At 47.1% G+C, this 12,489-nt stretch overlaps 1 protein-coding gene across 1 annotated transcript in view; it reads right to left on the bottom strand.

The window, feature by feature from the left end:
• LOC130120969 (sodium-driven chloride bicarbonate exchanger-like) overlaps positions 1-12,489 on the bottom strand; it is a 66,366-nt gene that overhangs the window by 18,876 nt on the left and 35,001 nt on the right. Inside the window, exons 13-16 of the mRNA XM_056289797.1 lie at positions 11,946-12,106; positions 9,822-10,007; positions 7,111-7,199; positions 1,702-1,859 (exon numbers count right to left, since the gene is read on the bottom strand). Coding sequence (XP_056145772.1) covers positions 1,702-1,859; positions 7,111-7,199; positions 9,822-10,007; positions 11,946-12,106 — 594 coding nt within the window. The remainder of the gene's footprint in view (positions 1-1,701; positions 1,860-7,110; positions 7,200-9,821; positions 10,008-11,945; positions 12,107-12,489) is intronic.

Here is a 12,489-nt window from a genome sequence, read left to right as displayed (position 1 = left end):
TCTAAAAAAGAAAGGACCTGTCTAAAAAAGACAGGACCGCTGAATGATGTCTTCTTCTCCTTTCTCTTCTTCAGTGTGTGAATGGTGTGATGTGAGTCTCCCTTGTGTGCACGTGTAGTCTGTCCTCCTCCCAGGTCTCCATGGTGATGGCGGTCACCTCCTGGACACTGCTTGGCATCCTCCTCATCACACTTTCTTTTTAGATATCTTGTAAATCCATATAATTGTGTTATCCTGTTTTAACGTTGTATCCTTCTCTCCCTAAGATGAGTGACTAATGTCTTTTTTTTTGACATGGTGATGGTGGTCAGGTGGCTGGGGTCCTGGGCTGTTCCGGTGGCGTTTGGACACTGCTTGGCATCCTCCTCATCATATTCTTCATATATTTTATAAGTCCATTATAATTCTGTTATCCTCTTTCAATGGTGCATTGTGTAAATTGTGTAAACACAACATCCATTGCACGTTATCCATCTTGGGAGAGAGATCCTCCTCTGTTGCTCTCCCTGAGCTTTCTCCCTAGTTTTTCTCCCTGTTAAAGGGATTTTTTTTAGGGAGTTGTTCCTTATCTGATGCGAGGGTCTACGGACAGGATGTTGTGTTGCTGTAAAGCCCCATGACGCCTGTCCATCCATCCATTATCCAGACTGTTTATCCTGCTCTCAGGGTGGCAGGGATGCTGCAGCCTATCCCAGCAGTCATTGGGCGGCAGGCGGGGAGACACCCTGGACAGGCCGCCAGGCCATCACACACACACCCGGAGCACCCGGAGGAGACCCACGCAGACACGGGGAGAACATGCAAACTCCACGCAGAGGACCACCCCCAAGGTTGGACCACCCCGGGGCTCGAACCCAGGACCTTCTTGCTGTGAGGTGACTGCGCTAACCACTGTGCCATCGTGCCGCCTCATAGTCATTCGAGCAGTGATGTTGGGCTATAAAAATAAAATTGATTTGACTTAACCTGCAGGACCTGGGCCCTCGCTCCAGTTGTAGTTCTGATACCATGTCGAATGACAGGAACGAGTGAAGGAGTAAGTCAAAGTATAGTAAGTGTGTGTGTGTGTGTGTGTGTGTGTGTGTGTGTGTGTGTGTGTGTGTGTGTGTGTTAGAAGTGATGGGGGCTATATTTGCCCTTCCTCCTTTTCTTACATACTTGGACTGGTTTTCATTGAGACGTGATTGGCGGCGTGGTTGAGTAGTGTTTATAAGAGGACGTCACTGTGAGGTGCGGGTGCGCCCCCTGGAGTTGGTTAATGGCAGCAGTTTGCATACATACGCCTCAGGATACGCCACGTCCAGGACTCTACAAGTCCACACCTTTGCAGCTCAACACCACCAGACCGAAACTGAACTAACCTACCAAGACGCAGTCCGCCGCTTACGGGAGCTGAGACCCATCTGGCCGAGGCCTTGTCGGAGGGACCTGCTAACTGCTGGCCTGCTACCTTGGTAAGCTAGCCCACCTCCCTGCTATTTCTGGAGTCTTGGAAACCAGTCCTCCTTCCTGTTTCTTCCCTAATTTTTCATCTTTTCTACACACTGAAGGTTAAGGCTAGTATTGCAGGCTTAACCCTTAACCCCTAGACCCGACTAGTCCGTAACAGAGTGTGTGTGTGTGTGTGTGTGTGTGTGTGTGTGTGTGTGTGTGTGTCAGCTTGAGTGGGTTTGGTGTAAGTAGCAGTAGCTCTGCAAGGACCTCGTGGCGATGGGGACTTCAGCCAGCCCGCTGAGCAGGATCGCTGGGGAGACGCGAACAAATGCCACCACCGGCTTGTTGAGAAACTCCAGCTCTCCCACCAACACGTTGCACGTCTCTGCCCCTGCTGGGATCTTCTTCATGAAATGAAGATCTATCTGAAAAAGGACACAATGCAAAATGTTTAGAATATCGTATAAAAGGCTTAAACGCCCTTTCACCCGTAGGTTAAAGTCTAAGCAGCTTGGACCAAGAGGATGAGCTGAAAAAGGGGAAAAATTAATGTTCAAAGTACGTCTATAAATATGTGAGCATACTGGCTGTTGATCCTTACATTACATCTCTGATATAACCATTTGGTTGGGTTTGTGCTAAAATTAGTTCAGGAAATCCAGACTCTGTCCGTCATCACTTCAATCACAACTGCACAGATGCGTTTTTATGAAATATTACAAGAGATTATTAGGACGTTAATACCCGGTACGATTGTTACATACACATCCTAAAGGATATGGTGCCATTCATTTGCCTTGTATCAGGAATCAGCAGCACTTTGTTTGTCATATATCATTTCCCCAAGCCCACAGCCGTGCAACACAACGACAAAAACACGTATCCAAAAAACTACAAGAGCACACATATCCAGACAAGAACCACAAGAGCACACATATCCAAACAAGAACCACAAGAGCACACATATCCAAACAAGAACCACAAGAGCACACATATCCAGACAAGAACCACAAGAGCACACGTATCCAAACAAGAACCACAAGAGCACACATATCCAAACAAGAACCACAAGAGCACACATATCCAGACAAGAACCACAAGAGCACACATATCCAAACAAGAACCACAAGAGCACACATATCCAAACAAGAACCACAAGAGCACACATATCCAAACAAGAACCACAAGAGCACACATATCCAAACAAGAACCACAAGAGCACACATATCCAAACAAGAACCACAAGAGCACACATATCCAGACAAGAACCACAAGAGCACACATATCCAGACAAGAAATACAAGAGCACACATATCCAAACAAGAACCACAAGAGCACACATATCCAAACAAGAACCACAAGAGCACACATATCCAGACAAGAAATACAAGAGCACACATATCCAGACAAGAACCACAAGAGCACACATATCCAAACAAGAACCACAAGAGCACACATATCCAGACAAGAACCACAAGAGCACACATATCCAGACAAGAAATACAAGAGCACACATATCCAGACAAGAACCACAAGAGCACACATATCCAGACAAGAAACACAAGAGCACACATATCCAGACAAGAAACACAAGAGCACACATGTCCAGACAAGAAATACAAGAGCACACATATCCAAACAAGAAACACAAGAGCACACATATCCAGACAAGAACCACAAGAGCACACATGTCCAGACAGGAACCACAAGAGCACACATATCCAGACAAGAAATACAAGAGCACACATATCCAAACAAGAACCACAAGAGCACACATATCCAAACAAGAAATACAAGAGCACACATATCCAGACAAGAACCACAAGAGCACACATATCCAGACAAGAACCACAAGAGCACACATATCCAGACAAGAAATACAAGAGCACACATATCCAGACAAGAACCACAAGAGCACACATATCCAGACAAGAAATACAAGAGCACACATATCCAAACAGGAAATACAAGAGCACACATATCCAAACAAGAAACACAAGAGCACACATATCCAAACAAGAACCACAAGAGCACACATATCCAGACAAGAACCACAAGAGCACACATATCCAAACAAGAACCACAAGACCACACATATCCAGACAAGAAATACAAGAGCACACATATCCAGACAAGAAACACAAGAGCACACATATCCAGACAAGAACCACAAGAGCACACATATCCAGACAAGAAATACAAGAGCACACATATCCAGACAAGAACCACAAGAGCACACATATCCAGACAAGAAATACAAGAGCACACATATCCAGACAATAAATACAAGAGCACACATATCCAAACAAGAACCACAAGAGCACACATATCCAGACAAGAAACACAAGAGCACACATATCCAAACAAGAACCACAAGAGCACACATATCCAGACAAGAAACACAAGAGCACACATATCCAAACTAAACAAAAAAAATTACTGTCCAAAGGAACGAGCGCCAGCCAGGAGGACTGTCGGAACCGCCGGTCTGTGTGGGCTAGCAGTTAGCTTAGCCTGCCCCGCTTCTGCGTCCTGTCAGACCGCCCTCGCTGTTTCCTGTTCAGGCTGAGCTCCGGGCAGGGGCTGTGGTCCTTCCCAGATAGCAAAGAATCTTTGGCCCAAATATGGCCCACATCTGCAGTCATCTTATGGCCCACATTTGGCCTTGAATGATGGCATGGACTCAGGGTGAATGCGGCTGCCTCAACTCAGCCACACTTGGGCCACATGTGGCCCACATAGTATGTGTTGTAACCCAAGTCAAGCCCGGTTCATTACATTCCACAACCGTTGCTAGTGCCGTAACTGAGCCGTAAGTACCAAAAGTGCCCCAGATTAGGCCCAAATGTGTCTGCTATCTGGGTTGGGCCCCCCGGATGCAGCAGACCAGGCTCCCTCAGCCGATCCAGTGCTAGCTGTCCCTGACAGACACCCTCGACACACCACCCGGCAGATAGCTTAGCCTGCCCCGCTTCCGCATTTTATTATTATTGTTGTTGTTGTTGTTGTTGTTGTTGCTGTAGCGAATTCAGGGGGCAGCTGGGAAGCGAACCCGGGTCGCCCGCACGACCACGCTAACCAGTCGACTAAAGAGTCAGACCCGTTAGCCAAGAGCTAGCAAGTCTAGTCATCTGTGGTCATTACATTATTATTATTATTATTATTAATGTGCATTTTTGTATGTGTGAGCCCAAAATGCACATGCAGGTAGACAATTCCTGAAGAACGGACCCTGGCATACCTGTATTCTGCACTTCACTGTCTTGATACCACACACTGCATCAAATATTAGAGCTAAACGTGCACCAGACAGTCTTAGCGTTACAATGGGTCCAGATAGGATACGTTGGTAAACTACTTGGACCAGTATTTGTGGAAGGCAACTCCCATCAAAACAGTCCAAGCGATAAACATGGGTTTCAAAGTACCTCTTCATGTGTGAATAGTTGCAGAATGTTACTTGCATTTGGTTGGGGAAAGAAAGCTATGGATGATATGAGACCGTCTGAAATGAACTGAATAATCTGTAGTAATCTCCTTTTCAAGTACCTGGTTTCCATTCCGTATCTGCATGCAGCACTGAGGGCATTATATGCCTTACAGATGGTTAAGTGATCAGAGCAGGAAATTAAACATTTTGAAAAAGTAAAGTTTGTCCAGTTTGCGGAATATATACAAAAGGTTATGGTTATATGTAAAAGGTTACAGCAAGGATTTTACATGTGGTCGTCTTCGATGTTAATGGCGGCCGGCGAGGGCTGGATGCCATCACTGTTTTATTATACTTAGTAGGTTCTAATCCTAATCCACTAATAGAGGAATTTTCCATTAAAAAAAAAATGTAGCCAGGACTTATTGTTCACAAGCCCAGACATAGAAATACATGACATTCTGTTCACATTTTTTTCTAATGTGAGTGTTCTTAACCAGTGGTTGCAAACTATGGTGCATGACCCACAAGTGGGTCTCAGCAGGGGTCAAGTGGGCCATGGGATAGCCACAATAAACTCTTTGTTTGAAGACAGAATTTAAATTCAAAAAGCAAGAAAAGAAAAAGTTTATTTTCATACTTTCCACGTCAATGCAAACAATGCAAAGATTTAATTGTATTCTAAATTATTACTAATATAACGTTTAATGTTGACGTGATGACTGTTTCATTTGATCACTGGTAGGCCATGAGGGATGACTGAAAAGGGGGAATACCGCGTTGATGAACAATACAGAGAGGATTGTTATTTGTCTTGTTAATTATCTCATTCTGAATTTATGACAGGTAATGAGATTTTTCAGAATTGCATCTCTGCTCTTTGCAGATGATGTGGTTTTGTTGGCTTCATCAGAACGTGACCTCCAGCGCACACTGGGGCGGTTTGCAGCTGAGAGTGAAATGGCCGGGAGGAGAGTCAGCACCTCCAATCTGAGGCCATGGTTCTCTACTGGAAAATGGTGGATTGCTCCTTCCGGGTTGGGGATGAGTTATTGCCTCAAGTGAAGGAGTTCAAGTATCTCGGGGTCTTGTTCACTAGTGAGGGTAGGATGGAGCGGGAGGTTGACAGGTGGATTGGTGCAGCATCAGCAGTAATGCGGACGTTGTACCGGACCATTGTGGTGAAGAGGGAGCTGAGCCAGAAGGCAAAGCTCTCAGTTTACCAGTCAGTCTTGGTTCCACCCCTCACCTATGGTCATGAGCTTTGGGTAGTGACTGAAAGGGTGAGATCGTGGATACAAGCGGCTGAAATGAGTTTCCTCCGTAGGGTGTCTGGGCTCAGCCTTAGAGATAGGGTGAGGAGCTCAGACATCCAGAGGGAGCTCGGAGTAGAGCCGCTGCTCCTTCACATCAAAAGGAGCCAGTTGAGGTGGTTCGGGCATCTGATCAGGATGCCTCCTGGGTGCCTTCCTTTGGAGGTTTCCTGGACACGTCCAAGTGGGAGGAGACCCCGGGGTAGACCCAGAACTCTCTGGAGGGACTACATGTCCAATCTGGCCTGGGAACACCTTGGGATCCCCCAGGAGGAGCTGGAGGGCGTTGCTGGGGAGAGGGACATCTGGAGCGTCCTGCATAGCTTGCTGCCACCGCGACCCCACCCCGGAGAAGCGGCTGATGGTGAGGTGAGATCATGAGATTTAACCTATTTTATTTGTTCTGTCTCTACAGGTGGGTCATGGCATGAAAAATGAATGAAATGAATGAAAGGAAAGCCACTTTATTCAACATTGTATTCTTACAATGAAACGTGTTCTCTACATTTAACCCATCCTACTGTATAGGAGTAGTGGGCAGCTGCAGCACCCGGGGACCAACTCCAGTTCTTTCCATTGCCTTGCTCAGGGGCACAGGCAGGAGTATTAACCCTAACATGCATGTCTTTTTGTTGGTGGGAGGACACCGGAGCACCCGGAGGAAACCCACACAGACACGGGGAGAACATGCAAACTCCCCACAGAAAGGACCTGGGACGGCCCGGGGTTCAAACCCAGGACCTTCACGCTGTGAGGCAACAGTGCTGACCACTGGGCCGCCGTGCCGCCCAAAAGTTTGGAAACCGCCGCTCCAAACGATAGAATCACATTTAAGATGCTTAATGTCAACTGTTTTTTTCTAAACAGCCCTACATTAAAATTCTCATTGGGCAGGACGTGTAAGCAGGCTGCTATGCAGAGTGTGTACTGTACCTTGCTGAAGTCCACAACACTGTTCTCTCTACTGATGTCCCCTTTCCCATCTGGTCCTGCTAGCTGAGACTGGGAAGACAAGAGCTGACCTGGACAGTGTACACACAGGAGACAGAGACGGGTCAGTTTGAACTCCTCCCAAGCTCCAACTCTGAACTCAAGATGCCAGCATTGTGTTCACAGCTCTTGAATTCAGCTGTGATCGGTAGTCTCTTGTCGCTCTCACAGAACGCTGTGAGAACGACTCAGCGCAGATTGCTAAAGGGAACAAAAAGTGTGAAGGTAGCCGAGAGATCGTGGAGGAGATGGGTTGCCATTCTGGATGTAACTTTGCCCATAGGGATGCTCGGCATTGCTGTATGCTGTTGTCTCCAAACAATCAAGTATACTTTGTGTTCTTCGCGCTCTGCCTTATGTGGAAATCCTGCTGACGTTAGAGCCAATCAAACGTGTTCACTATGAAATGTAAGAAGCAATTCTCAATTCTAGTACTCATGAATAACTCCTTCTTCTTTTGGCCTGTTCCCTGTTTCCCAGGGGTCACCGCAGCAGATTCGACAGTTTCCATCGGTACCCTGTGAGGGCACAGCACCGATGGCGGTCTTGTCAATCTGCATAATGGTCTGGCAGAATGGTGCGCCGGATGCCCTTCCTGACACCGCCACTGACCCTGTGGACGGGGTCACAGGTAAAGCGCTGGATGCCATCTAGTACCAATGAATATCTACATGCAAAATTTGAATATTTCCAGCATTTATTCTGTACCACAATGACAGTAGATCTTCCCTCCATCCATCCATTATCCCAACCGCTTAGCCTGCTCTCAGGGCGGCGGGGATGCTGGAGCCTATCCCAGCAGTCACTGGGCGGCAGGCGGGGAGACACCCTGGACAGGCCGCCAGGCCGTCACACAGGGCCCACACTAGGGCTGTCACGATCATGAAAGCTTCGTCGATGATTAATTGTCGCGATTAACGATTTAATTGTCTTTTCCGGTACAGTAGATCTTCATACTATGGAATTGCCCACCGCAAAGGCGGATTAACATACTTTAAACGTAGCCTAGTTCCTCTATGTTGTCCTGGGTCTGAATTACAACTGACTGGGCTGTGTGAAAGGGGTGTGTGTGTGTGTTGGGGGGGGGGGGGGGGGGGGGATGGGCAGACCCTGGACGCAGCATAACTGGTAAGGGATGTGTGGTGCACCTGGTAGTCACTCTTCAGACCCAGCTGCCATGAATTGGCCCCATAGGGATTCTATAATGGCAGAACCGACAGACGGATCACCTGCCACACACACACACACAAGCATATATGTGCACACATACACAAATGTGCAGTATAATCACATTTGCACACTCACTAAAAGTAAATGTGAACATACCCACCAGACAAAACTAAATCCAACACGGCGGTCAGCAGAAGAGAGACTCACACACTGACCCGGGGAAATAAAAAGTAAAGCGTCGGTATCTTAATGTGAAATGCTGTGGGATTATACAGCATGTGAAAACAGCACACACACACACACACACACACACACACACACACACACACACACACACACACACACACACACACACACACACACACCATCACGGACTTGCACCACCTTACCTATCTGAGCTAATGACACCATTTGCACCGGCACATGCTCTGAAGCCCTCTGAAGGCCAGCTCAGAGGGCTCCAGAGGGCTCCAGAGGGCTCAGAGGGCTCCAGAGGGCTCCAGAGGGTTTGCCACCGTGACCCTTCCTTGTCTGTGCCGCCTGGGATCGAACCCTCACCCTGTGGAGCAGCCTCCCATTCCACGTTAAAGCAGCACGTTCAGTTGGAATCTCCAAATCAAAACTGAAAACCCACCTTTATTCCCTTCATTACAGCCTACCCTCGAACCTCGTCAGGTCCAGCACCTTAACACCCCTTTAACACTGATGGTCTTAATTTGGTTGTTTTATTTTTAATTTTAACTGTATTTGCTTGCTGTCTGTTTCGTCCTATGGATTCATTTTAACTGTAAAGTGTATCGGGACCATGCTGCAAGGCGAGTCTGCACTTTAAATAAAAGTCATTGATTGATTGACACCCCGCCCCCCCACTTTTTTCTCCCCAGGTGTATCCGGCCAATTACCCCACTCTCCCGAGCCGTCCCGGTCTCTGCTCCTCCCCCTCTGATGATCCAGGAGGGCTGCAGACTACCACATGCCTCCTCCCATACATGAGGAGTCACCAGCCGCTTCTTTTCACCTGACAGTGAGGAGTTTCACCAGGGGGACGCAGCACGTGGGAGGATCACGCTATTCCCCCGGTTCCCCCTCTCCCCCAAACAGGCACCCTGACCAACCAGAGGAGGCGCTAGTGCAGCGACCAGGACACATACCCACATCCGGCTTCCCACCTGAAGACACGGCCAATTGTGTCTGTAGGGACGCCCGACCAAGCCGGAGGGAATACGGGGATTCGAACCGGTGATCCCCATGTCTGTAAGCAGTGGAATAGACCGCCACGCCACCTGGACGCCCTATTGATTGATTGATTGATTGATTGATTGATTGATTGATTGATTGATTGATAGGTCATACATAGGACTCAGGATAACTCCACACTCTATATCACACGATGGATAATGTTCATTTGTCACCTGATCACAGCCCTCAATATGGAACCAAGACAGCGGTTCAGGAGGAAGGTCAGAGGTTTTCAGTTTCCTCACCATTCTTGTCCAGGTGGCTGTCGGAGCTCCGTCGGCCCATGTCAGTGATGGAGCGCATGATGGGCAGCCGGTTGGCCAGTTTCTTCTGGTTCTGGTGATGGTGGTGTTTTAGCAATGTCTCACGCACTTTGCTCCTCAGTTCATCCCCGAGTGGAGAGTACAGCTCCTGGTGGTCTAAGATCATGTCTGAGAGAGGCACAAACAGGCAGCTTGTGTTCATGTTTCACAGATCCAGCTGACCTTTTTATACAGCGTGCCTCACAGAATGAAGAGTAACCTCCATTTCTAGATCAGCCACCCTACAAGCAACCGTCAGATACACACACACACACACACACACACACACACACACACACACACACACACACACACACACACATATACATACATACATACATACATACATTATCCAGACTGTTTATCCTGCTCTCAGGGTGGCGGGGATGCTGGAGTCTATCCCAGCTGTCATTGGGCGGTAGGCGGGGAGAGACCCTGGACAGGCCGCCAGGCCCTCACAAAGGGTGCGTATACACACACACACACACACACACACACACACACACACACACACACACACACACACACACACACACACACACACACACACACACACACACACACACACACACACATTCACACCTAGGGACAATTTAGTACGGCTGAGTCACCTGACCTACATGTCTTTGGACTGTGGGAGGAAACCCACACAGACACGGGGACAACATGTAAATTCCACACAGAAAGGACCCGGGACGGCCCGGGGTTCAAACCCAGGACCTTCTTGCTGTGAGGCAGCAGCGCTAACCACTGGGCCACTGTGCCACATGGATAGATAGATAGATAGATAGATAGATAGATAGATAGATAGATAGATAGATAGATAGATAGATAGATAGATAGATAGATAGATAGATAGATAGATAGATAGATAGATAGATAGATAGATAGATAGATAGATAGATAGATAGATAGATAGATAGATAGATAGATAGATAGATGTGTGTGTTGTGTATATAACAGAGTAAATGAATTTTCACGTATTCAAAATATATTCTGAATAAACATCAAATTCATGACGTTCCACGTCACTGTACTCTGGGTCCCCATTCTCGAAAAGCAGATATGTCATGGTTTTTGAAGGCTTAAACAATTGCCCCACTGGATTGTGTTGAACCTGAGCGAGAAAATTCAACAAATGTTGTTTCCAGGCCATGTTGTAACGTTTTAGTCTGTGCAATGGTAAACGATGCCCCGCAACATTGTAGTGAGGTATTGGATCAGATTGGTACCAGTATTTGAGACCATACCTGAGGTCTTGGATCAAATTGGTACCAGTACTTGAGACCATATCTGAGGTCTTGGATCAAATTGGTACCAGTACTTGAGACCATATCTGAGGTCTTGGATCAAATTGGTACCGGTACTTGAGACCATACCTGAGGTCTTGGACCAAATTGGTACCAGTATTTGAGACCATACCTGAGGTCTTGGACCAAATTCGTACCAGTACTTGAGACCATACCTGAGGTCTTGTATCAAATTGGTACCAGTACTTGAGACCATACCTGAGGTCTTGTATCAAATTGGTACCAGTACTTGAGACCATACCTGAGGTCTTGGACCAAATTGGTACCAGTACTTGAGACCATACCTGAGGTCTTGTATCAAATTGGTACCAGTACTTGAGACCATACCTGAGGTCTTGTATCAAATTGGTACCAGTACTTGAGACCATACCTGAGGTCTTGGACCAAATTGGTACCAGTACTTGAGACCATACCTGAGGTCTTGGACCAAATTGGTACCAGTATTTGAGACCATACCTGAGGTCTTGGATCAAATTGGTACCAGTACTTGAGACCATACCTGAGGTCTTGGATCAAATTGGTACCAGTACTTGAGACCATACCTGAGGTCTTGGATCAAATTGGTACCAGTACTTGAAACCATACCTGAGGTCTTGGACCAAATTGGTACCAGTATTTGAGACCATACCTGAGGTCTTGGATCAAATTGGTACCAGTACTTGAAACCATTCCTGAGGTCTTGTATCAAATTGGTACCAGTACTTGAGACCATACCTGAGTTCTTGGATCAAATTGGTACCAGTACTTGAGACCATACCTGCAATCTCCTCCAGTGCATTTGCCCTCATGTCCAGCAGCACGGTACCATTGATAATGCAGCTACGCAACTCAAACAGGCTGTGAAGGGACAGGGTGGCTACATAAGGCTTACTCCACCGCTCCCCTCCATCCTCCACGTCTTCCTCAAACTTCAGCCACCTGTGGCAGGAATTTAAAACACAGTCAGAACAGGTCAGCAAATAGGGGACAGGTGATATTCATGACATCTGCATGCACAGCTCTGCAAAGTCAGGGCTCCCGCTCATGCCTTTTATCCATCTCCTCACAGTTAGCGGCCTGTCTCTTTCAACTGCTCGCTGTCTTTCACTGTTTCTCTCTTGTCATATATTTACTCTCCTGTTTTGTTCTCTCTTGTTAGGGCTGACACTACAAATAAGTTTGTTAACATACTGGGTGAAAACAAAGAAGCATAATTTTCTTTTACCTTTGAGTAAGAAAGTCTAAATGCTCTGCGTAAACACTGACCCATCACAGCGAAAGGGAAAGGTAACACAAAGTCCATGCCCGTTCGGCCATAATGA

This window comes from Lampris incognitus, chromosome 11 (assembly GCF_029633865.1).
Source record: "Lampris incognitus isolate fLamInc1 chromosome 11, fLamInc1.hap2, whole genome shotgun sequence".
NCBI lineage: Eukaryota > Metazoa > Chordata > Actinopteri > Lampriformes > Lampridae > Lampris > Lampris incognitus.
The sequence above is the reverse complement of the archived record's forward strand: the minus strand, read 5'-3'. Positions and strand labels throughout refer to the sequence as shown.